The sequence below is a fragment of the Miscanthus floridulus genome, chromosome 3 (assembly GCF_019320115.1).
Source record: "Miscanthus floridulus cultivar M001 chromosome 3, ASM1932011v1, whole genome shotgun sequence".
NCBI classification, from domain to species: Eukaryota; Viridiplantae; Streptophyta; class Magnoliopsida; order Poales; family Poaceae; genus Miscanthus; species Miscanthus floridulus.
Window position 1 is genome coordinate 117,199,532 of NC_089582.1, and position 26,201 is coordinate 117,225,732.

General features: G+C 48.8%; 2 protein-coding genes and 1 non-coding gene across 3 annotated transcripts; 1 reads left to right on the plus strand and 2 right to left on the minus strand.

Moving 5' to 3' along the window:
- Nucleotides 1-4,455: 4,455 nt before the first annotated feature.
- Nucleotides 4,456-6,360, minus strand: LOC136544266 (protein FAR1-RELATED SEQUENCE 5-like). Its single transcript, XM_066536487.1, has 3 exons — nt 5,993-6,360; nt 5,737-5,884; nt 4,456-5,517 (listed from the first exon to the last, which is right to left on the minus strand). Exons 1-3 carry the CDS (start codon nt 6,358-6,360, stop codon nt 4,456-4,458), a joined length of 1,578 nt encoding a protein of 525 aa, XP_066392584.1.
- A 2,650-nt stretch (nt 6,361-9,010) lies between these two features.
- LOC136546627 (putative alpha-L-fucosidase 1) lies at nt 9,011-11,510 on the minus strand. The gene is made up of 3 exons (XM_066538594.1): nt 10,930-11,510; nt 10,544-10,783; nt 9,011-10,402 (listed from the first exon to the last, which is right to left on the minus strand). The coding sequence occupies exons 1-3, from the start codon at nt 11,472-11,474 to the stop codon at nt 9,724-9,726; spliced, it is 1,464 nt and encodes a 487-aa protein (XP_066394691.1). The 5' UTR covers nt 11,475-11,510; the 3' UTR covers nt 9,011-9,723.
- Nucleotides 11,511-12,389: 879 nt separating this feature from the next.
- Nucleotides 12,390-12,528, plus strand: LOC136547766 (small nucleolar RNA Z247). Its single transcript, XR_010781723.1, has one exon. It is a non-coding gene; the product is annotated as a small nucleolar RNA Z247 (small nucleolar RNA).
- The last annotated feature ends 13,673 nt before the right edge of the window (nt 12,529-26,201 follow it).

Sequence of the window (26,201 nt, forward strand, 5' to 3'; positions counted from 1 at the left end):
ACCTCGTCGTCATTGAATCTACGACATTTGACCAGTCGTAGGTCTCTCTTTGAGGACTGGCCTACCTTTGGTCGATCTTCGAGGACTGGCGTCATTATTAATGGGGGATCCTTTTGCACATAAGAAGGTCTTCCCCATTTCATATTCAAAAACATGTATCATCCAATATTAGTCATGCCTTCGGTCAGCCTACAAACAAAATAATTTAGAGATTATAATTTATCAAGTCAATTCAACTTATATAATTGACCTATACTTACACTAAAGTTTTGCTAAAATTCCCAGCCATCTATCCCTTCCAAGGAGTAAGGATTGCTGACATCTTGACCAACATTTGAACTCTGAAAACAGAGAGGAATACAGAGACCAAAATAAAGAAAATAGAGAAAAAATATGAAGTTACTCTCAAAACACAGAATGCTATTTTTATGGAAAAAGAAAACTGTAAGCATACCATAAGAATTTGGGTAAAACTAGAAATTGATTCATATGCTTGCGATTCTGGAACATGACTTCCATCTTCTTGTTGCATAGATTTGCTTGTATTCTTCTTGTTCCCTTTGTTTTTCTTTTTCTTCTAAAAATTTTCAGTCCAAGATTTCTTTCGTTTTGATCCACCTTTTTGCTTTTCTTTCTTCTTTAGACCAGCCACTTCTGTATATTGTTCAGGTAAGCTGAATGTTTCTTGAACACTAGAGTTTTCAGCATTAATGTTAGAAGTTCCTTTGATTTTTTTTCTTCAACCTGCTTACTAGCAATGTGAAGTGTCTCTTCCACAAGCAAATAGCAGTCCTCAAAATCAGCAGCTCGTGAAGCCAATGGAATGAATGTTTTGCAAAGATTTTTGTACCGAAGTGTAGCATCTAACTTAGGATTTTCCACTATTTCCCTCCCATTCATATCTTGGATAATACCTGACCTTGCATCATGAGTCCAACAACAACAACAAAGCCTTTAAGTCCCAAGCAAGTTAGGGTAGGCTAGAGTTGAAACCCAGCAGAAGCAATCAAGGTTCAGGCACGTGAATAGCTGTTTTCCAAGCGCACCTATCTAAGGCTAAGTCTTTGGGTATATTCCATCCTTTCAAGTCTCCTTTTATTGCCTCTACCCAAGTCAACTTTGGTCTTCCTCTGCCTTGCTTTACGTTACTATCCTGGCTTAGGATTCCACTACGCACCGGTGCCTCTGGAGGTCTCCGTTGGACATGTCCAAACCATCTCAACTGGTGTTGGATAAGTTTTCTTTAATTGGTGCTACCCCTAATCTATCACGTATATCATCGTTCCGAACTCAATCCCTTCTTGTATGACCATAAATCCAACGCAACATACGTATTTCCACGACACTTATCTGTTGAACATGTCGTCTTTTCATAGGCCCAACATTCTACATCATACAACATAGCAGGTCTAATCGCCGTCCTATAAAACTTGCCTTTTAGCTTCTGTGGTACCCTTTTGTCATATAGGACACCAGATGCTTGGTGCCACTTCATCCACCCTGCTTTGATTCTATGGCTAACATCTTCATCAATATCCCCGTCTCTCTGTAGCATTGATCCTAAATATCAAAAGGTATCCTTCCTAGGCACTACTTGACCTTCCAAACTAATATCTTTCTCCTCCCGAGTAGTAGTGCCGAAGTCACATCTCATATACTCTGTTTTAGTTATACTGAGTCTAAAACCTTTGGACTCCAAAGTCTCCCGCCATAACTCCAGTTTCTGATTCACTCCTGTCCAACTTTCATCAACTAGCACTACATCATCTACAAAAAGCATACACCAAGGGATGTCCCCTTGTATGTCCCTTGTGACCTCATCCATCACTAAGGCAAACAGATAAGGGCTCAAAGCTGACCCTTGATGTAGTCCTATCCTAATTGGGAAGTCATCTGTGTCTCCATCACTTGTTCGAACACTAGTCACCACATTGTTGTACATATCCTTAATGAGCTCGACGTCCTTCATTGGGACTTTATGTTTGTCCAAAGCCCACCACATAACATTCCTTGGTATTTTATCATAAGCCTTCTCCAAGTCAATAAAAACCATGTGTAGGTCCTTCTTCTTCTCCCTATAGCGCTCCATAACTTGTCTTATTAAGAAAATGGCTTCCATGGTTGATCTTCCTAGCATGAAACCAAATTGGTTCATAGAGACCCGCATTATTGCTCTCAAACAATGCTCGATAACTCTCTCCCATAGCTTCATAGTATGGCTCATCAACTTAATTCCCCAGTAATTAGTACAACTTTGAATATCCCCTTTATTCTTGTAGATCGGTACCAATATACTTCTCCTCCACTCGTCAGGCATCTTGTTCGATCGAAAAATATGGTTGAACAGCTTGGTTAGCCATACTATAGCTATGTCTCTAAGGCATCTCCACACCTCGATTGGGATACCATCCGATCCCATCACCTTACCTCCTTTCATCCTTTTCAACGCTAATCTGACCTCAGATTCTTGGATTCTCTACACAAAGCGTCTATTGGTGTCATCAAAAGAGTCATCCAACTAAAAGGTTGTGTTCGTATTCTCACCATTGAATAATTTGTCAAAATACTCTTGCCATCGATGTCGGAACTCATCCTCTTTCACCAAGAGATGCTCCCTTTCATCCTTAATGCACTTAACTTGGTTGAAGTCCCTTATCTTTCTCTCACGAACCCTAGCCATCCTATAAATGTCCTTCTCTCCTTCCTTCATACCCTTTGCCACACTTACAGCTCGCTTTGCAGTCTTCTTTGCCACCTTGAACTTCTCTATGTTGTCCACACTCCTGTCATGGTACAAGCATCTATAGCATTCTTTCTTCTCCTTAATAGCCCTTTGGACTTCCTCGTTCCACCACCAAGTATCTTTAGCCTCGTCTCCACTTTCTTTGGTTACTCCACACACCTCTGAGGCCACCTTCCGAATATTGGTTGCCATCTTCTCCCACATGTTGTTTATGTCCTCTTCTTCCTTTCAAGAGCCCTCTTTGATAACCCTTTCCCTAAATACCTCTGACGTTTCCCTTTTCAGTTTCCACCACTTTGTTCTTTCAATCTTAGCTTGTTTATCCCTATGGGCATGCACCTGAAAACGAAAGTCTACCACCAAAAGCTTATGTTGAAAAACAACACACTCCCTTGGTATCACCTTGCAACCCAAGCATGCTCGTTTGTCCTTTCTTCTTGCGAGGACAAAGTCAATCTGGCTAGAGTGTTGTCCACTACTGAAGGTCACTAGATGAGATTCTCTCTTTCTAAAGAAAGTGTTGGCTATCATCAGGTCAAAAACTACCACAAAGTCCAGAACTTCCCCTCCTGATTCCTACTACCATACCCAAAACCTTCATGAACTGCCTCAAAACCTACGCTTGTAGTACCTATATGCCCATTAAGATCTCCTATAAAAAGCTTCTCACTACTAGGTACAGCTCTAATCAGACCATCTAAGTCTTCCCAAAACTGTCTCTTAGCACTCTCGTCGAGGCCTACTTGAGGGGCATACGCACTAATTACATTAAAGACCATATCACCAATGACAAGCTTGACTAAGATAATCCTATCTCCTTGCCTTCTCACTCCCACCACACTATTCATGAGGCCCTTATCAATCAAAACTCCTACTCCATCTCTATTCGCGACTGTCCCTATGTACCAAAGCTTGAAACCTGTATTGTCCACCTCCTTCGCCTTCTGACCATTCCATTTAGTCTCTTGAACACATAATATATTTACACGCCTCCTAGTCGTGGTATCAACTAATTCTCTTAACTTACCTATAAGCGACCCTACATTCCAACTACCTAAATGGATCCTAGTTGGTTCGACTAGCTTCCTTACCCTTCGCACCCGTCGACTCAGATGTGAAGACCCTTGCTTATTTTTCACTACACCTGGGCACCGATGTAGCGTGCCACTAAGGATGCGATGACCCGATCCTTGCTCACTTAACACCGTGCCCAGATCGTGACACGGCGCGTCACGGGGGTGACAACCCGACCCTTGCTCATTTAACACCATACCCGGGTTCCGATATGACGTGTCGCTAAGAGGGTTACGCCCCAACGGTTTTCTTTCGGGTTTCATCTCCATTAGAATGACTAGGTTTAATGTTGGCTCACCACGCCTATCACAACCCTCCTCCTTTACTAGGGCTTGGGACCTGCTATGTTGAGGCAACATAGGCGGAGTTACCTTGCATCTCGAGTCCATCGTTTCAAAATGCATCGTTCAAGCAAATGCTTAATGTTCACCTAATCGAGACCTTTCAATGCGTGCCTGCATAATATACCAATTCTCTCAAAGAGTCGACAACTACATGTGACCATCTGATCAGCTGGGTTGACCATAACCTTGCGCTCTTCTTCATTTGTCAATGTCCCTATAGGAGCTCCAATTGCAATGACAAATTCATTACTTCCATTTGAGCTTACTGTGTAGGTAGCCAAGTACTTTTCATATTCAGCTTGAAATCATACTTGCTTGTATCAATATAGGTGCCATCATCCCAATCCTTGGTTGCTTCTTTGTGGATTCAAATTTAGCTTGTAACTCCTTATCTCTCTTGTCTTGAACAACATGTTCCACACGCTTTAGGAACCTAATAATGTCAAGATCTGATTTCAAATGGCCTTTCAATGCATTATTCAAGCTCTCGCTCAGTTGTGTACTTCGCATTCCTAGTGAAAAAACCCCCAACATGTAGCACTCAGCCCACTTATGTTTCAGCATGTAAATGATGTCCAGCCAAGTTGATTTTCTAACTTTTCCTCTCATAGCTGCAAATGCTTCTTCAAAATCTGCCTCTTGTTCATACTCATACATGCAAGAACTAAAATCTGCTAGGATGGTTGACTCTTCCTCATCCTCAGACTCGTCTTCATTCTGAGAACTCAAGTGCTTCAATGCATTTTGTGATCTATGCCAAGTACATAAACCATGCCATGCACTGGTGAAGACTGTAGCCACTGCCTTTCCCATAGCAATGTCCTGATCAGTGAAAATGGTTTGAGGTTGCTTTTGATTATGTGTTGCTAGAAATGCATTGAACAACCACTTGAATGACTCAATAGTCTCATCATACATCAAAGCTGCACCAAAAACCACGGTCTCTCTAAACTGATTGAAACCTATGAACATACCAAATGGTCTATATTCTTTGTTGGTTCCAAAGGTAGTGTCAAATGCGATGACATCGCCAAAGTGAGCATAATCAACAATCATCTTTGCATCAACCCAAAATATATTGGATATCTGCTCTTCATAGTTCATTTGTATTGCATATTGAAATGAGGGATTCTCCACAACTTTATCTTGAAAATATTTTAGCAAACTTCCTGTCTCACCATACAACATCTCTCTTTGACGTTTAGTACGCAGATAATTCTTATGATCATGATGGGTGTACCCGAGGTTAGCTGATCCACCAACATATCGACCAAGAAACTCATGTGCCGCTTTAGGTGCAATACCGGAATCATCAGCCACCTCAATATCAATAGCTTGGTGCTTAGAAATGTTTCTCTATGATGGCATAAGATGACTTTGAGTAGTTTGGAGAATGTGGTTGCGCTCAATAAATAAGTCATGTACCTTGTAAGTCCTATTTTCTCTTTCAAAAGTAATGCCCATGCGAACTCTACAGCCTGTTCTTGTATGAGCTCGATTACGCTTGCTAACACTGAAGTTTTTATTTTCAGCCAGAGAACCCTAATTTGAACAAACAAACCTACTCAATGTTACCAATCCATCAAGAGTACTCGTGTTTGTGTAACATTTTCGAACATCAAAACCCATCCGACCACCATATGTAACCCCAAATTTCCAAGCTTCATCGATACTGCTAAATGTCATACCAATTTGTGGAATCCAAAAAGGAATTGCAGCAACTCTGCAGTTGTAAATAATGCATTCAGAACATGACCAACCAGATTTGCTCATCATTTGTAGAACTTCAACCATGCAGAAACTAATAACTAAGTAGGAGTAAAGCTCAAACCTTGCAGGCGATTCCTCGAGCAGCTGCTGGGCGTCATCCATGACAACAACATCAATAGCTTCTTGAGCACTTGCCTGCATGCTTGGTGCTGCTGGAGATCGTGCAGGAGCTCGGGGAGGCTGCACAGCGCCGGCTTTCTTCATCACACGCGTCTTTTTTAGCACCGGCGCATACACCTTGCTGCCTCCACCATCAATGAAACGAGAGTGCGGGAGGACAGCAGCTCCAAAACTAGAACGCGTAGGGGCAGCAGAGATGACGGTGCCTTGATGCTTCACGGGAAGAGGCGTTGGGGCAACAGATGGAGGAGCAGGCAAGGCAGGTCCGACGAGGCACACGCATGGCGGAGGCGGTCCCGGAGCTTCCATGGCGATGCAGCTCTCCGGCCTCCCTCGCGATGGTCACAGCTCCGCTCCAAGCAAAATGAAAAATGGCGCCAAACTTCTGTGTTTCCCTCCAAAGGAGCAGAGGAGGCGAAGGGGACTTGTAAAATTGAGTCACGAATGAGCATGAGGTGCTTTGCCCTTGGATTCGATATGGACGACCAAGATTGTGAGACTGCTAAAGTTGCAGTCTCTATAGCAACTGCACCGGATCTAGGTCAAGGAATATTTTTTTGGGTAGGTTTGCTTGCACAGTTCTTGTCGTCTCTTGCCTCCTTATTAGCCCTGGGCAAGTTTTACCGAGAAATAGGAACCGAACCGAACTAACCGAGAACCGAACCGAACTAACCGAGAACCGAAATTTCAGTTACTTGTTCGGTTCTCAGTTCTTAGGAACCGAACTTTGTTCGGTTAAATCGGTTCCTCCCCTCGATTAACCAAAATAACCGAAGAACCGGAGGCCCAGTAAGGCCCAGCTTGAACTACTGCTTGATGCCTTGACCTCGAGCGAGTAACCCTAGCCACTCCAGTCTCCACCCCGAGACCTCCCGGTCTCCTCACCCACGCCGCATCCCCACCCGTGCCGCCACCAAGTGCGCCTACCCTGGCGGCCAGCGCGCCCTCCCGGTGCCCCCCTACGTCCTCCTGGCACGCCCTCTCGACATCCCCAGTCTGGCGTCGCATCCCCACCCCGCAACCCACGCCGCCGCCGCGCGCGGCTGCCCTAGCGGCCCGACGCGTCCGCCCTACGGCCCTGCACCCCTGCCTGCCGTGGTGCCGCCCTGCCCTGCTGCCCCTGCGCTGCGCCTGCGGGATCCCCGCCGACCGCTGGCGCCGCTACCCCGCCACAGCCCAAGCTCGCAAGGCACTCTCGGTCCGCAGTCCGCACGTCACCACTCACTAGCGCCCTCCACCCCAAGACGGCTACATCCACTGCCTCCTGCAGTGTAAGTATTTTGCTGACAGATATGATTCAAGATTTGATTCAAGATCTGAATGTATGTGTCACTTCAATTATTTTTTTAGATGTCTCAGCTTGAGGAGGACATTGACCAAGAGATCAGTAATTGGGTTGTGAACTTGTGATTTGTGAATGTGCTGATGTGTTGGTTATGGTTATTTGGTTGTGACTTATTGATTTCATATGTTGCCATATCATTTATATGCCTTGAAAACAGCCAAAATGCTGCTGATTTTTTCTACCGTAACCTGTTCAATAATTGGTCGGTTAGTTCGGTTGGAACCGAGAACCGAACCGAACTAACCAAAATCGAACTTGGTCGGTACCGAGTTTTTTGAAGAACCGATCGGTACCGAGTTTCCTGAGAACCGAACTTCTTCAAAAAACAAAGAATCGATCGGTTCGATTCGGTAAAACCAAACGCCCAGGCCTACTCCTTATGAGTTGGTCATTTGGCTTCTCCAGTCCACCGAGGTACTCCCTCCGTTCCAAATTATAAATCGCTTTAACTTTTTTTAGTACATATAATTTGCTATATATCTAGGTACATAGCAAAATAGATATATCAAAAAAGTCATAGCGGCTTATAATTTAGAACGGAGGGAGTATCTCTTTGTGTTTGGTAGAACTTTTAACTAGTTTTGCTTCCATGTATTGTTGTCGAGACCTATTTTTACTAATAGTTTTAAAATATACTTCTTTTCCGTCTAAATTATAAGCTATTTTAATTTTTTTAAAGAGTCAAATCATCTCAAGTTTGGACAAAACTGTTGTAGACCCCTAGCCCCACACGCAGAGCGCCGCTGCAGGCAGGGATGAAAATGGATCGGATACGGACGGATATCACCGATATTATATTTGTTTTCATATTTCTGTCTGAATTCGGATTCGAATACGGATAGTGTCAACTATGTCGGATAGGATACGATTGGATATCGACATCATAAATATGCGATTTGAGTATTCGGATACGGATACGGTATCAGATGTTGGATATCCGGACTCGGATACGGACAGATCTCAACCCCTCTAAACGGATTCGGTTTTGAATACGGTCCGAAAATATCTGTACCGTTTTCATCCCTAGCTGCAGGCCACAGTCCACATGCCGACGAGCGTTGTTGCTCAGTTCAGAAAGAGAGAGAGGATGGAGGTTGCTTGGGAAATGGGGGAGAGGGATTAGACCTGTTTGGTTGGACTTGAGGCCCAATAAGAGATTATAGACTTAATGACCGTTTTAAGAGTTTAGAGACCGGAATAACATAGTCATATAAGTTTAAGGATCGCCAATGGATTTTACTCAACTTTTTATGATATGGTACCATATTCTATATTCTCTTTTGTATTTCTCTCGCCTATACTCCCTCCGTCCTGTAATATAGTGCATTCTTGCATTTAAAATTTGTGATCAAATATAATGTATTCTAGAGAACAAAAACCGGTTTTGCATTAAATACTTTCCATTTATCAACCAATCACCATTAATCACATTGATGATAGCGTCTGATTAGAAAATAAACCAAGGGTACATACGTCATTTATGTTCTCTCTTAATTTATATTAAAAAAATCATAAAATGCACTATATTACGGGACAGAGGAGTGACCATATTGCTCTCATCAAGCTCTTTTTTTTTCTTCACATCAGCAAAAGTAACGATTAACTTCTCCTCAAGACTATTATTGTGTATTGTGCTTGCTTCGACATGTGGCACGAGTTGTAAAAAAAATACTGTATGATCAAACCTAGATGGAACCCCTCACTTTATAAGATAGTAGTAACAAACAGCACGGGGAGCATGCCAAAGTGTATCTTCACGCTGAACGAATCGTCCTACGGATCTCATCACATCCACTAGAATAATTCCGTCAAATCCCCGAAACGAGGCTTCAGCTATCAACATGGCGTTCTCGCCACGAAGGGCTCGGCCTGGACCAACGCACCAACCCAACCGACACGAACACGGCGCTTTGTCACTCAGCACGACGACGTCGACTGGCCACGCAAGGCCAATCATTTGCGTTCATCGCTAAGAGTTAGACCGACCATCACGGGTCACGGCGCGAAAAAAAAGGATGGTACCCTTTTTCTTTAGCGGAACGAAACTGGCACCCAACAATTATTTGCAGCAAGAAACAGACCCATCCATGAATCCATCCATCCAAACGGACATGGCAATGCCGCATGCGGTTCCGGGTTCCCATCAACAGAGTCCAGAACGACCGCCTGCTTTCCTCGCCGGTGCGCCGTTTGCTGGTGCTGGTGGCGCGCGTCGCGGTTCCGTCGCTTGGGGCTGGGACGACCAGGACAGGGACGACGCCGACTGCCCACGCACCACCATTACTACACCAAGCAATCATGTCCCTTTGCGCGCCGCGCTCGCCACGTCACATCGTGTCCGCCGCGACGAAGGGGTCGTAGTGGAGGCCCACCGCCGAGAGCAGCGGCGGGCCACGCCTCGCCGCGATCCAGACCCGCACCGTCGTGCCCGCGACGGGGCGGGGCAGCCGGTGCAGCCGCTTGTGCCCCACCGTCGTGCCGTTGGCCACGGGCGCGCCGTCCACGTACACCGCGTGCCGCTCCACGCGCTGCCCCAGCGCCACGTGCTCCTGGATCCGCACCACGTTGAACGCCTGCGCGCCCGGCCCCGGCCGCCGCAGACGCAGCTCGATCCAGTACCCGTTCCGGCGCCCGTCCTCGGCCGTCGGCGCCCAGTACGTGCCGTCGCGGCCGTCCAGCACGTTGCGCGCCGCGAACCCGGCGCCGCGCTCGCTGCTGGCCCGGGCCTCGCTGCCCGCGGCGAGGTCCGTGCCGAAGATGGTGGCCACGGCGGCCCCGAACTCGCGCAGCCGCGCGATGTCGGCGTCCTCGACCAGGCCCGTGGAGTTGGGCGGCGCGTTGAGCAGGAGCACGCAGTTCCGGCCCACGGAGTTGTAGTAGATCTCCAGCAGCTGGCTCAGCGGCTTGGCCGTCTCGTTCTTGTGCCAGAACCAGCCCGTCCGGATCGACACGTCGCACTCCGGCGGCACCCAGTCTCGCCCCCGCGGGTCGCCCTCGTTCAGGTACCTGCAGGCACGCACAACAATGGCGCATGCATGTGCGTGATGTATTGTATTAGTCGGTGGACACCATTGACAGAGGATGCTCTGTTTTTGTCAGCATATATCATATACATATTCTCTTTATATATGTGTGCAATGCACGTACTTCTCGATGCCGGCTTCGCCGATGGTGATCATGGAGCGGTTGACGGTGGACCAACAAGTGGTTCCAGCGTAGCCCTTCTCGTCGCCGACCCACCGGACGTCGGGCCCGTCGTCGGAGAAGATGTTGATGGAGCCCTGCAGCTGCTTCACCGTCTGGAACCACTCCTGGAAGTGGTACGTCATGTTGGTCGCGTTCTTGCCCTTGGCGCCGTCGAACCAAATCTCCGACACGCTCCCGTACCTTTGATAGGAGTAGTTTGTTTACGCACAGAATCATCATGTAAGGTTACAATTGCTACACCACGCTTTGTTTACTTGCATGGCCGCCGCCGGCCATGGCTCATGAGCAGATTGAGAGCTAGCGCAGCAGCTCGGAACGGAACTGACCCGGTGAGGAGCTCGTGGAGCTGGGCCTCGTAGTACTCGTTGTACGCGACCTCCTCGCCGTACCGCTCGTCGTGGCGGTCCCACGGTGAGAGGTAGAGCCCGGCGTCGACGCCGCGCGCACGGGCGGCGTCCACGAACTCCCTGACCACGTCGCCGCGGCCTCCGCGCCAGGGGCTGGCGCGCACGGAGTGGGCCGTGTACTCGGACGGCCAGAGGCAGAACCCGTCGTGGTGCTTGGCGACGAGGATGACGAGCGAGGCCCCCGCCGCCCGCGCCGCGTCCATCCACTGGGTGGCGTTGAGCGCCGCGGGGCGGAACAGCGACGGGTCCTCCGTCCCCGTGCCCCACTCCGAGTCCGTGAAGGTGTTCATGCCGAAGTGGAAGAACATGATCACCTCGCGCCGCTGCCACTTCAACTGCGCCGCCGACGGGATCGGCAGCACCGGCAGCGGCGGCGGCGTCGCGCGCCACGCCTCTGTCGTGGAGACGAGGACGGCCACTACGGCCAGCGCCGCCGCGGCCAGGCACAGCAACGGGCTTGCCATCGTGTCGTCGACTGTCGTCGATGCTTCTCACTTCTCTGTTCCCGGGACGGCCAAGTGTGTGTAGCGATATATACTGGCGCCGGCCGGTAGGGTCGAGGAGGAGATGCCGGATGCGTATGGTGTTAGAGATAAACGTGTTATACAAGATATTGTAACGTGCTTTCCAGGTTGTTACAATTGGGACTCCTATAGATAGGATAGATTCAGGAGTCCTAGTTTAAAACAATCTATATCTGTAACTGTTGGTTCTATATATATAAACGCGCAGCCTACGGTGAGCCAAGACAGGCAACCATAGTTACCATCCAATCTATCATGGTAATCAGAGCCGCCTCTTCCTAACACATCAAAAAAAAAACGAGAGACAGAAGCCTCGCGGCAGGATCTTGACGCCCCGACGTTCGGTCTGCGCGAAGAAGAAGCCCCGACGTTCCCATGGCGTCGTCCTCCTCTGCGCCCCTCTCGACACCACTAGGACTGCCGGTTTCTGACAAGCTTACGCGGGACAATTTCGTCCTGTGGAAAGCTCAGTTTCTCCCGGCAGTCCGCGGCGCCAAGGTGCTTGGCATCTTGGATGGATCAATTCCTGAGCCGCCACAAGTACTAGAAGTCGAAGTCGACGGCAAGAAGAAAGAAGTCCCTAACCCAGAGCATGACTCATGGGTAAGCAAAGATCAACAGCTCCTTAGCTACCTGGTGAACTCAGTCTCCAAGGAGGTTCTCGCCGGGATCGCGACTGCAACGACCTCCGCTCAAGCATGGAAGGCACTAGGGGTCATGTTTGCAGCGCAATCAAGAGCGCGGGTCACAAACCTGCGCATGCAACTGGCCACCACCAAGAAGGGAAGCCTCTCGATGGCGGCCTATTTCAACAAGATGCAAAATATTAAGGATGAACTCGCTTCAGCTGGCGTCACCGTCAATGACGATGAGGTTGTTGCTCATATACTCAATGGTCTAGATTTTGATTATCACCCCTTTGTCTCTTCCATGATGGGCCGATCAGGAGATCTTTCGCTCTCTGAATTATATTCACTTCTCATGGAATATGACCTCCGGCTTGAGATGTTTCAAGGAGCCGGATAGTACCAATCCTCAGCAAATATGGCGTCCCGAGGCCGTGGAAATCGCGGACGCCCTGGTGGTCGTCGTGGTTTCCACCGATCTGGTGGTGGCCGATTCAATCCAGGGCGTACGGGACAAAGCAACAACAATCAGAACTACACCATCAATCAAGGCAACAGCTCGCAAGGAAACAAGAGGCCGCCATGTCAAATCTGCAAGAAGACCAACCATGAAGCGAAGCAGTGTTACTTCCGCTATGACGAAGACGATCAGTACCGTGGAAGACCTACAGAAGCCTACGGCGTCGACACCAACTGGTATGCTGATAGTGGTGCCACAAATCATGTCACCGGCGAACTTGAGAAGCTGACTGTTCGTGACAAATATAGCGGACATGAGCAAGTTCACACCGCCAATGGCACAGGTATGCACATCAGTAATATTGGACATGCAACTTTTCATACCCCTTCTAGTAAACTTCTTCTTAAGAATATCCTTCATGTACCTACTGCTTCCAAAAGTCTTGCTTCCGTTCACAAACTTGCTAAAGACAACAATGCCTTCCTTGAATTTCATCCTAATTTCTTCTTTATTAAGAATCAGGACACGAAGAAGATTTTACACCGCGGTAGATGCAAGGGAGGCTTGTACCCTCTTGTTCCAAGATCAACAGGAGAAGAGAGAGGGTCAAAACATGAAGTGTTTGGGGTCCATGTGCTGTCTACTTCCTTATGGCATAGTCGTCTAGGTCATCCCGCTATTCCTATAGTTCAGAAAGTTCTTAGTTCCAATAAATTACCATGTGATAGCACCAAGAGTGTGGAGTCTATTTGTGATTCATGTCAAAGGGCCAAGAGTCATCAACTTCCGTATTCTTTATCAAATAAAACTTCGAGTGCTCCTCTTGATTTGATCTATTCTGATGTCTGGGGACCTGCTCCTATCTCTGTTGGGCGCTACAGCTACTATGTTAGCTTTATTGACGACTATAGCAAATATACATGGATCTACCTCTTGAAACATAAATCTGATGTTTTTCGGGTTTTCCAAGATTTTCAAAACCTCGTTGAAAGAAAATTCTCAAAGAAAATTCTTTGTGTCCAGTCGGATTGGGGAGGCGAGTACGAGAAATTGAATTCCTTCTTTCAACACGTTGGGATCACACATCGTGTGTCTTGTCCCCATGCTCATCAGCAAAATGGTGCTGCTGAACGCAAACATAGGCATATTGTTGAGGTAGGCCTGGCGCTCCTTGCTCACGCTTCCATGCCCCTAAAATTTTGGGATCAAGCTTTCCTTACCGCCACCTACCTGATTAATATTCTCCCCAGCAAGGTTATCAATTTTGACGTCCCTAGCACTCGCCTCTTGCATGAAACACCTGACTATAGCAATCTTCGCACCTTTGGTTGTGCATGTTGGCCTAATTTGAGACCGTACAATTCTAGAAAATTATCTTTTCGATCCATTCAGTGTGCGTTTCTTGGCTATAGTTCCATGCACAAAGGGTTCAAATGTCTCGACATATCCACTGGTCGCATCTATATCTCCCGTGATGTTGTGTTTGATGAAGCTGTGTTTCCGTTCTCTAAACTTCATCCTAATGCCGGTGCATCTCTTAGGAAAGAAATTATCCTGCTTCCTTCCTCTCTTCGTAATCCTGGGGATGATCATTGCACTGTTTCCGATATTACTGATAATACTAATGTGCCTGGTGTTTGTAGTGGTTCTCAGGAACAATCTGCAGGGAATTCTAAAGAATCTGCAGCCAGCATGCCCATCCTTTCTCCCGCTTCGGCACGTTCTGGTGCAGAAGATCATGACAACGGATCTCATGTGGATCTGCTGTCACCTCTCGGCGCGGCTCCTGCGGCCGATTCGCCTGGATCTCCTGCGCCCACTCCGAGCTCGCAGCATGGGGGGGCAAGCATACCGGCCGCCCCGGCACCTGCGGCCATGTCGGACGACGCAGCTTTACCTGTCGACAGCCCGACGCATGTGACGACATCTCACTCGACAAGCACCGATGCACAGGGATCTCTGTCGTCGGGATCTTCTACAACATCCAGTCCATTGCCAGCAGCGCCTGATCCTCCACGCCGACAAACACGCCTGCAGAGCGGTATTACAAAGCCAAAGAAGATGTACGATGGTGTGATTCGGTACAGTCTGTTCAGTGCAGCTGGTGAACCTAATTCTGTTGAAGAAGCACTTGCAGATCCAAAGTGGCGTCAGGCGATGGAAGTGGAAATTCAGGCTCTTGACAAGAACCGCACGTGGCACCTTGTTCCAGGCAAATCAGGACAGAATATAATAGACTGCAAATGGGTATTTAAAATCAAGCGGAAAGCTGATGGAAGCATTGATAGATACAAAGCTCGATTGGTAGCAAAAGGGTTTAAGCAGCGATATGGCATTGATTACGAAGACACTTTCAGTCCGGTTGTTAAGATAGCTACAGTTAGACTTGTCCTTTCTATTGCAGTTTCAAGGGGATGGTGTCTTAAACAGCTTGATGTGCAGAATGCGTTCTTGCACGGCGTTCTGGAAGAGGAAGTTTATATGAAACAACCACCAGGTTTTCAAAGTGCTGAGACTCCGGGATATATATGCAAACTGGACAAGGCGATTTATGGTCTGAAGCAGGCACCTAGAGCATGGTACTCCAGGTTAAACTCCAAGTTAATTGCATTAGGCTTTGTGCCATCCAAGTCAGACATGTCTTTGTTTATTTACAATAAGCATGATATAGTTATTTATATGCTCATCTATGTGGATGATATCATTGTTACAAGCTCTTCAGCTAAAGCAGTCATGGCGCTTCTTGAGGATTTGAAAGAAGACTTTGCGCTTAAAGATCTTGGCAAGTTGCACTATTTTTTGGGCATAGAAGTCAAAGAAGAATCAAATGGTATAACTCTTTCTCAAGGTAAATATGCACAAGACTTGCTAACTCGGGTAGGCATGCTCGGGTGTAAGCCGTGCACGACTCCTTTGCCCGTGTCAGAGAAATTGTCAAGTTATGAAGGTGATTCACTTAGTTCTGAAGATAGTACTCGCTATAGGAGTGTTGTTGGTGCTCTTCAATATTTAACAATTACACGTCCTGATCTGTCTTTTGCGGTAAATAGAGTTTGCCAATTCTTGCATGCGCCAACTTCAACTCATTGGACTGCAGTAAAAAGGATACTAAGATATATACAACACACAATTGGGCTAGGATTGCATATTCAGAAAGTTGTGTCTCCGTTTGTCAGTGCCTTCTCTGATGCAGATTGGGCTGGTGATGTAGATGACAGGAGGTCTACAGGTGGCTTTGCTGTATTCTTTGGAAGTAATCTTATATCGTGGAGTGCTAGAAAACAGCCCACCGTTTCAAGATCTAGTACTGAGGCAGAGTACAAGGCTATGGCAAATGCCACTGCAGAAATAATATGGCTTGAGCAGTTGCTAGCCGAGCTTGGTGTTAAGGTATGCCGAACTTCAGTTCTTTGGTGTGATAATCTTGGTGCAACGTACTTGTCAGCAAATCCTGTGTTTCATGCTAGAGCAAAACATATAGAAATTGACTTTCATTTTGTTCGTGAGAGAGTCATGAGAAAGCAGTTGCAAGTTCGGTTTATATCCTCTGGAGATCAGTTGGCAGATGGATTCACAAAGGCTTTACCAGTTGCAAAGATGAATGACTTTGTTCGCAATCTAAATCTTCAAGGTGGCTAGGACGTTTAGATTGAGTGGGGGTGTTAGAGATAAACGTGTTATACAAGATATTGTAACGTGCTTTCCAGGTTGTTACAATTGGGACTCCTATAGATAGGATAGATTCAGGAGTCCTAGTTTAAAACAATCTATATCTGTAACTGTTGGTTCTATATATATAAACGCGCAGCCTATGGTGAGCCAAGACAGGCAACCATAGTTACCATCCAATCTATCATATGGGCCGCGCTGGGAGAATGGGATTCGGGCGATGAGGAAGCCGCCGATGGTGCACGACGAGCGCGTTCCCAAGGGGTGGTCACGGGCGCATGTGACGCCTGTCGCTTTGCCTTGCCTTGCCCCCCGCGGCGCGTGCGTGCATCCGATCCGACGCTGCCGGAGGAACGTTTGCAGGAACCACTGGCACGTCATTCGATCGCTTTCCCTCATTCGATCACGCGTCATTCTCGCCCGATTCCTTGATTCCCTCGTCCGATCCAGCGGCCAGATCAGACGAGGACCGGCTCCGCTCTCCTTGTTGCCAAGCCTGGCGTTCGTCGAACAGACCGATGCACCGGTCGGTCGGCCGCCCAGTGCATGTCGCGCAGGCGCAGCTGTAGGCCTGTAGCAGCGCGTTGCGTTTGGACGACGCTGTTGGTCGCACTCGCGTGCGTGCTGGTGAAGTGGTGATGCAGCCGAGGCCCGAGGGCCGTGGCCGTAACGTCGCTTTAGGTAGGCGGTCATCGCCTGGCTGCTCCGGCGTCCGGCGCTCGGCGCTCTCATGCTGGTGTCGCGGCGCGCGGGGCCTGCCGTTTCTCACTTTCTCTGGTGTCCGCTGCCTAATGCTGCACGCGCGGTTGCTTTGCTGCAGGAGTTTTGGCTGCGTACAGGCAACTGATTTCTTTCGGCTGGCTTCCTCCTCTGGCTCGTCAAAACTTTTAGCTTGGCAAACGGCAGAGATCATCTCATTTGCGTTGCGTGCAGTGCTTCGTCGGTAGCTGCTTGGGCGTTGGGCCTGCCAAGTGTTAACGCCACCAGCTGTCCTGAGTTTGCATATACTGTTTCAAAGATGGAATCTGAAATAGCCAGTGCCAAGTTCTGCATTTCGGCGATACGATGAGATCATGAACTAGTTATTAATAAAAAGTTTATTATGGCTCTACATCCTGATGTGATGTCGACGGCCCAGCACCCTGGTACGAATGTGGAGTCGAGGAATTACGACGGACGACAGGCGAGCGAGCATTAGCTCTAGTGGTTCCGTCCCCGTCGGGGAAGGCTCCGGTCCGGAGTTCGACTTCCAGCTGTCGAGGACATAGCTGCGGTAATACGTAGTTTGTAAAGAAAAAAAATCCATCGTCTATCTCGCATCTCAAAGCACAGGTAAAAATGTTTCGGCCCACTCACAGGGTTACGGGTTCCTGTATGAAGACGGGGCATGGGGTTCGGGGTTTTTCTTGGCCTATGTGAGAGGCCTTCTTCCTAGCGCAAAAACTGTGGAGGCTGTCTGCCCACCGCAGGCCGAGTTTTTACGACGGACGACAATCGAGTTTTGTTTCGAGTACTAAACGTTTCCTTCCACGCCCTTGAGGACAGTTCATTCAATCAGTGGTGTTTGGCCACTTTGATGTTGAGCGAAGAATAGCACGCAAACGGCCAAGACTAGCTCCTGGACGGTTACGTGCATCCGGACGTCCGCTCTTGCTCTGTCCTAGTCGTTCGGCTTCGCGTGCCACTCACGCTAGCTCCGCTTTCCGTGCCCGCATTCGGACCGCTCCCTTCCATTCTGTTGCCCACGCCGCCCGGATGATTCAGCCCTGTCTCTTCCACATCGACGCTTCGCCCGCCTCTTCCACGCCGCTTGGATGACGCCCCGGCCTCTTTAACAACGACACTGCGTGGCCTGCGCTCCCCCCCATCGACGCCACCATGGCTCCCACGCTAGCTCTATTTTCCTCGCTCAACAACCCTACATCCATATCTACTTCTGTAACACTTAGATAAAACAATTACAACATACGTCTGAAATAGATGAAACATCCGGAACATACGTTTGCAACATAGGCATTGCTACATATGCAACATTCAGATAAAACACTTGCAACATGCATCTGAAACAGATGAATTTTTTTGAGCCAAGTCTTGCAACATACGTGTATAACCATTGTAACAAGTGCAACATGCGGAAACTACTATTACAACATCCATTTGAAACATTTGTGTGGGGTGTACGACCCCGGATACCCACGGCATACCACATGGGCTGCGTCCCTAGGGGTGGCCCAGCCCACAAGAAGAAGCCTTGCGAGGCACGACTCTGGTCGACGCCTCCCGCAAGACATTGGGAAGATATCCTGAAGATATTACGAGTTCTGTTAGGACATGTATGATCCCAAGATTCCTGTAATCAGTTATTACTTTCCGGTTATCTCTTATATCTAACCGATTTGTAACTCTGCCTCCCGGACTATATAAGGCGGGCAAGGACTCCCTCTAAAATCATGGCATATCATACGATAGCTAATACAAACCAACAGACCACAGGAGTAGGGTATTACGTCATACTGATGGCCTGAACCTATCTAACTCGTGTGTCTCTGTTGTCTTCTTGTTCTTGATCTCACGCACCTCTGCCGATCAATCTACCTTCGTGGGATACCCCTCGGAGGATTGCCGACAATATTCTGTCGACAGTTGGCGTGCTAGGTAGAGGTGTGCGTGCTGTTTCCTTGTCGAACAAGATGACTTTTTTCGCAGGCTCTTCGTCCCTTCCATAGCCCGGCCAGATCTTCACGGTCAGATCCATCTCCTGGGTCATCAACGCTGATGGAGTCGAAGAGCTCCTCAAGCCGGGGCAGATCGGTTCTGCGCCGGTCACCACCACTCCTGCAACTGCAGATTCGATCTCGGAGCCTATTCCGAGGTCTCCCTCGACAACGACTCGCCGTCCGCTTCCTCGCTACCAGAGGAGGCCGATCAACAATGACGATCTGATCGAATCTATCGATCGGGTCGGACTAAAGCTCGTCAATTGTCTCTCTGTTGCTGAATCGACACTGGACACTCTAGTTCAGCGCCGACCACCCTCCGATCTAGATCTATCGGATGGTGCTCGGGAAACTATAGGGGCTACGGCCCTACCCTTCGGATTCTCCAATGCCGCCGCCGCTTACCAGCACGCCCTAAGGGGCAAACTCGCCGACCAGGTCGCCGTCTAGCTCCCGCCGACCATCAACACGCTACACTTAGGCCGGAGCCCCGGGGCGCACCTCCAGACCATCTTGGAAGAAACTCTAGGCTCCGAGTCTCAGGGCTCTACGGAGACCCTCACCGAAACCTTCTCCGATCAGTTTCTCCTTCCACCCTTCCGGGGTGGTACGATCTTCAACATCAGCATCGACATCCCTCCTCAGAACAGCGAAACCGAGGAGGAGCGCGTTGCTCGGGAGAACCAAAACGTCAACCGCGCGCAACGGTGAGAAAACGAGGCAGCCATCGTTAGGGCCGAGGCTGCTCGGCATAATCGGCTTGACTCTTAAGGAAGACCGCTCCCACTCTACCGCGACCTCGACAAAGAATTCCTCTGCATCGACGGCCACGACGTCTTCAAGACTCCAAGCGCCAATTTGGCAGTAGCCGCCAACGAGCTCGCCCGTTTCCCTCAAATGCCCGAGCTTGCCAAGATCGCCGCCATGCTTAAAGCGGCTCACTATCAGGTCAATGAGATCCATGAGGATCAGAGACCTTCGTGCTCTACAAGCACAATTCACCGCTCAGCTGCCCCGAGGTCCAATCGCCGCCCAAGTCAAAGCCATTTCACCGACCAATCGCTACCTCTCTAGGGGGGACCCGGGGGCATCGCGACGAACACCATCGCTAACATGACCAGGAGGTCGAGCAGGATGCTAGAGTACATCTTAGCAACCTTCGGGATGCGCGGCGGCGTATCGAGCAACGTCGTTTTGGTCGCCATGAAGATGAAGTACGTCGCCGCCAGGATTACGAAAGGGAGTATGGCAACCCAGACTCAGCCCTCGAGCCTATCCCCGACCACAACACCATAGACTACGATGTCAACAACCCTGAGGGGTCTTCGTCTTTCATAAGGGCACTCCAAACGCTTCGATGGCCCCGTGGTGTTAAGATCACCGGGGTCGAGCCCTACGAAGGAAGAATGAACCCAACTCAGTGGCTGCAGGCTTACGCCACTGCCGCCCGTGCCGCGGGAGGAGACACCAGCGTCATGGCAAATTATCTCCCCGTCATGCTCACGCCACCCGCCATGAGCTAGTTCACCAGCCTTGCGCCGGACTCCACCGGCTCATGGGAAGAGTTGAAGAAAGTCTTCACCAACAACTATATGGCCACGTGTACTCAACCTGGCACGAAGTATGATCTCAGCCGCATCAACCAGAAGCCATCTGAGCTCCTTCATAGCTACATCCGACGTTTCTCCGAGATGAGGAACTCTATCCCCAACATCATGGAAGCTGAAGTCATCACCACCTTTATCCGAGGACTCCACCATCGCGAGCTTTGCTCCAAATTCAACCGTAAGCCACCGACCGGTATCGGTGAAATGATAACTACCGCCAACTAGTACGTCGATGCAGAGGAAGCCGAGGTGCGCTTCAACGAGGACATAGGCACTCAGCGACCACCTCACCGATACGACGATTGCCCCGACGATAGACGTCACAGCGACCGCCGTCCCGATGATCGCAGCTATCATCTCGATAGCGGCCGTGACCGAACAGGAGGACACAGGCCTGGCCAAAATCACCGCCATCGCCTAGAACACATCTTTGCCGTTGCTAGTCAACCTCGCGCCAAGCGTAACTACGACGAGCAGTACCAAAAGATCCTCGACGGCCCATGCCCTCTTCACAAGAATGCCAAACACAAGATGAAGGACTGCATTGGTCTCGCCAGGGAGTTCTAGGACAAGAGGCTCGATGATGATGCCAACGATGGAGCCACAGGTCACCGACCGCCTGGGAACAACAACAACACCTTTCAGGACCATGATAAGGTGGTCGCCACCATCTTTGGGAGCCTCGCCTCCACTGAGAGTCGAAGGGAACAGAAGCTTGCCGCCCGACGAGTGCTCGCCGTCGCTTCAGAAGAAACTACCGCCGACCCCAGCTATCGCCCATGGTCCGAGATCCCCATCACCTTCAGTAGGGCCGACCAATGGGCAGACATACCATATACAGGGCGTTTCCCCCTCGTCCTCAATGCAACTGTCCAGAAGGTGCTCTTCAGAAAAGTCCTCGTTGATGGTGGCAGTGCTTTGAACCTACTCTTCGTCGGAGCCCTAAGGGAGTTGGGCCTCGCGATATCAGATCTCACACCCTGAGACTCCTCCATCTGGGGTGTGGTACCTAGAAGGGCATCCAGACCACTTGGAGAGATTACCCTACCAGTTCAGTTTGGTACGGCAAGCAACTACCGCGTCGAGCATATCAACTTCTACGTCACCGACTTCGACACCGCCTACCACGTCATACTTGGCCGGCTAGCTCTAGCCAAATTCATGGCCATACCACACTACGCATATCTGGTGTTGAAGATGCCTTCGCCTGCTAGAGTCCTGGCTCTGTGGGCCAACCTATCCGTTGCCTACGCCTACGAGACAGAGAGTCTCGCTCTCACCGAAGCCACCGACCTCTCCATCCAGATGGCTAGCGTGGTCGCCAAAGCCAAGACAGTACCCGCCAATGACATGGAGATTCCAGAGCTAGAGCTTTCCTGTGCCTCCGCCAAGTCCAAGGAAATCAAGGAGGTTGGCCTCGGCCTCGATGATGCCTCCAAGACCATGAAGATTGGGGCTCACCTTGACCCCAAATAGGAAGGCGCGCTCGTCTCCTTCCTACGTGCCAACGCCGATGTGTTTGCTTGGAAACCTGTAGACATGCCGGGGGTACCAAAGGAGAAGATCGTGCACTCCTTGAATGTCTCGCTGTCCGCCAAACCGATCAAGCAGAAACTCCACCGATTCACGCCAGACAAGAAAGAGGCTATTAGGATAGAAATAAAACGGCTCTTAGCTACCAGGTTTATAAAAGAAGTGTATCATCCGGATTGGTTAGCAAACCCTGTTCTTGTTTGAAAAAAGAATAAAGAATGGAGAATGTGTGTTGATTATACTGATCTTAACAAACACTGCCCTAAAGACCCCTTCGGCTTGCCTCAGATAGACGAGGTTGTAGACTCTACCGCTGGCTGTGAACTACTCTCTTTCCTTGACTGTTACTCCGGCTATCATCAGATTTCCCTCAAGGAAGTAGACTAGATAAAGACGTCGTTCATTACACCTTTCGGTGCATACTGCTACAAAACTATGTCATTCGGACTCAAGAACGTCGGGGCTACCTATCAAAGGGCCATTCAGATGTGCCTCGACCAGCAGATCGGCCGCAACGTCAAAGCCTACATCGATGATGTGGTCATCAAAACCAAGACAGTCGACAACCTTATCACCAACCTCGAAGAAACCTTCGCCAACCTAAACAAGTACCGATGGAAGCTGAACCCTTCAAAGTGCATCTTTGGAGTTCCATCCGGTATACTACTAGGCTACATAGTCAGTGCTCGAGGTATCGAGCCTAATCCTGACAAGGTCTCCGCCATCACCAATATGAAACGACCAACATGTGTCAAGGATATACAAAAGCTTACAGGTTGCATGGCTACTTTAATCTGCTTCATATCATGCCTCGGCAAAAAAGGGCTACCTTTCTTCAAGCTCCTCAAGGCCTCCGAGCACTTTTCATGGTCGGAGGAGGCAGACTCAGCTTTCGAGCAGCTCAAGTTGTTTTTGACAAAGCCACCGATCATGACAGCGCCAAGGCTAGACGAGACTTTGCTCATATACATTGCCACCACTTCTCGCGTCGTGAGCACGGCTATCGTCGTCGAACGTGAGGAAGCCGGGCATGCTTACAAGGTGCAATGTCCGGTCTACTTTATCAGTGAAGTACTTAATGAGCCAAAAACTCATTATCCTCAGGTACAAAAGCTGTTATACGCAATTTTCATTACGTCGCGCAAGCTCCGACATTACTTCGAATACTACAAGATCGCCGTGGTCACTGAGTTCCCCTTGGGGGACATTCTTCGCAATAAAGAAGCCAATAGCCGCATCATTAAATGGGCTATTGAGCTCGGTACCTATTCCATTGAATTCAGAAGTAGACCTACCATTAAGTCACAGGCACTCGCTGACTTTGTCCCTGAATGGACCGAGATCCAAGAGCCCATTGCCACTGCTTGTCCCGAACACTAGGTAATGTACTTCGACAACGCCCTTAATATCAATGGTGCTAGTGCGGGCATTCTGTTCATTACGCCGACCAAGGATAAGCTATGTTATGTTCTTCGAATACACTTCCCGGCCTCCAACAACGCCGCAGAATACGAAGCATGTCTCCATGGTCTTCATATAGCCGTCGCGCTCAGTGTCAAACACCTCATGGTGTATGGGGACTTTGCACTGGTTATCAACCAGTGCAACAAAGACTGGTCCTGTTCCAGCGAGAAGATGGACGCTTACTACGCTGAAATCAGGAAGCTTGAAGGAAAATTCTATGGCATCGAGTATCACCACATGGTACGTGACCAAAATCAACTCGCCAACCAACTATCCAAGCTTGGTTCTTCTCACGCCATGATTCCGCCGGGGGTTTTCATTCAAGATCTCTTGGCGCCATCCATCAAAGAAGATAAGGAAGTTGAAGAAGTTACCCCTGCCGAGCAGTTGGTACTTGCGGTACCTTCGCCGGTCGCCGATTGGAGGGATCAATTCATCAAGTACCTCACCAATGCCGAGGTACCCGCGGACAAGACTAAAACTGAATGCCTAGTTCGTCGGAGCAAACTTTACGTGTTGGTGGACGGCAGCTTGATGAGGAAAAGTGCCAAGGAAGGGATACTATAGAAGTGCATCACCCAAGAGGAGGGAGTGAAGTTGCTTCTTGAAATTCACTCTGGTTCCTACGGCAACCATACGACCTCGAGAACATTGGTCGGCAAGGCCTTTCGAGCTAGTTTTTATTGGCCCACAGCCATCACTGATGTAGAAGATCTCATCCAACATTGTGAAGGATGCCAATTCTTTGTTAAGCAAATACATGTGCCGGCGCAAGAGCTGCAAACCATCCTAGCTTCCTGGCCCTTTGCATGCTGGGGACTAGACATGATCGGGCCTTTTAAGCCAGCACCAGGTGGTTTTTGGTACGTATATGTCACTATTGACAAGTTCTCCAAGTGGATTGAATATAAATCGCTCGCCTCAGCTACTACAAAGAAGGAGTTGAGCTCTTTGAAGATATCATCCACATATTTGGTCTACCAAACAGCATCATCACCAATCTTGGAACTACGTTTACTGGACATCACTTCTAGGATTTCTGCAAAGACCATTGCATCTCCATCAAATATGTTTCCGTTGCCCATCCAAGAGCCAACGGTCAGGTTGAACGGGCGAACGGCATGATCCTTGATGCCCTAAAAAAGCGATTGTATCAGAAAGAAGAAAAGCACCCGGGCAGATGGCTCAAGGAGCTTCCAGCTGTAGTCTGGGGACTACGTACTCAAGTTAGTCGCAGCACTAGCATAACTCCATATTTTCTGGTCTACGGCTCAGAAGCCATACTACTAGTGGATGTTACTTTCCGAGCACCTAGAGTGGAAAACTATGATGAAGAGCAGGCTGAGGCTGTTTGGTCTAAGGACGTCGATAGAGTCAAAGAAGAGCGCCAATCACCTATGTCCATATAGCTAAATATCTGGAGGGCTTGCGAAGGTACTACAACCGAAATGTCAAAGGTCGTTCATTCTCTGTCGGTGACCTCATTCTCCGTAGGAAACAAAGGACTGAAGGTTTGCACAAGCTCTCTTCCCCTTGGGAAGGGCCTTATGTCGTCAAGGAGCTTACTCGACTAGGTTCTTATTGCCTAAGTGACTTAGAAGGAGTCGATGTTCCCAACTCGTGGCACATCGAACACCTTATACGTTTCTATCCTTGAAACACTACAGATATATACTCTACAAATTTATATTCAATAATGTTTTTTGGTCTCCGTAACTTGTCTCCGTTTTGTCTCTATTGTGGATTAACAACCACTTGTGGTCGCCGAGGTATATGCTACTTCATAACGAACTCCAATATATAATCGCCGTAAGTACACCGAACACGGTTTCTCCAAATCGCCGAACTCATTTTCTCCAAAACGCCGAACTCATTTTCTCCAAAACGCTGAACTCGTTTTCTCCAAAACGCCAAACACGGTTTCTCCAAAATCGCCGAACTCGTTTCTCAAATTGCCGAACACGATTTTCTCCAAATCGCCGAACACGGTTTCTCCAAAATCGCCGAACTCATTTCTCCAAATCGTCGAACACGATTTTCTCCCAATCGCCGAACACGATTTCTCCATATCGCCGGACATGATTTCTTCAAATCGCCAAACTCGATGTCTCCAAATCACAGAGCATGTTTTCCATATAGCGAAAACATTTTTTGATCGGAGAGCAACATTTTTTCTTTCCTGTTCTCTTCGGAGACGACCCAGTCTCCGACTTCTCTCTACACGTGCTACGGGCTCCGCGCTCTGCGTTATGGGTGCTCGGCTATGGTCCTTTGGTCACACCTATTTTTCCTACATGTCTACGGGCTCCGCGCTCGGCGTTATGGATTATGGGTCAGCCAAGGCTAAGAGTTCAACATAGAATACATTGCTCGGACGCCGCTTGTGTTGCTTTTATCTCCAAGTTTGTATAATAGCTACCGACCAGAACACGTTCAACGTTGTTTTTTTATGGAAAAGACTCAGCCACCAATTTTTTCCTACACGTGCCACGGGCTCTGCGCTCTACGTCATGGGTGGTCGGCTACGGTTCCTGGGTCATGTCTGTTACTCCTACATGTGCACAGGCTCCGCGCTCGACGTTATGGACTAT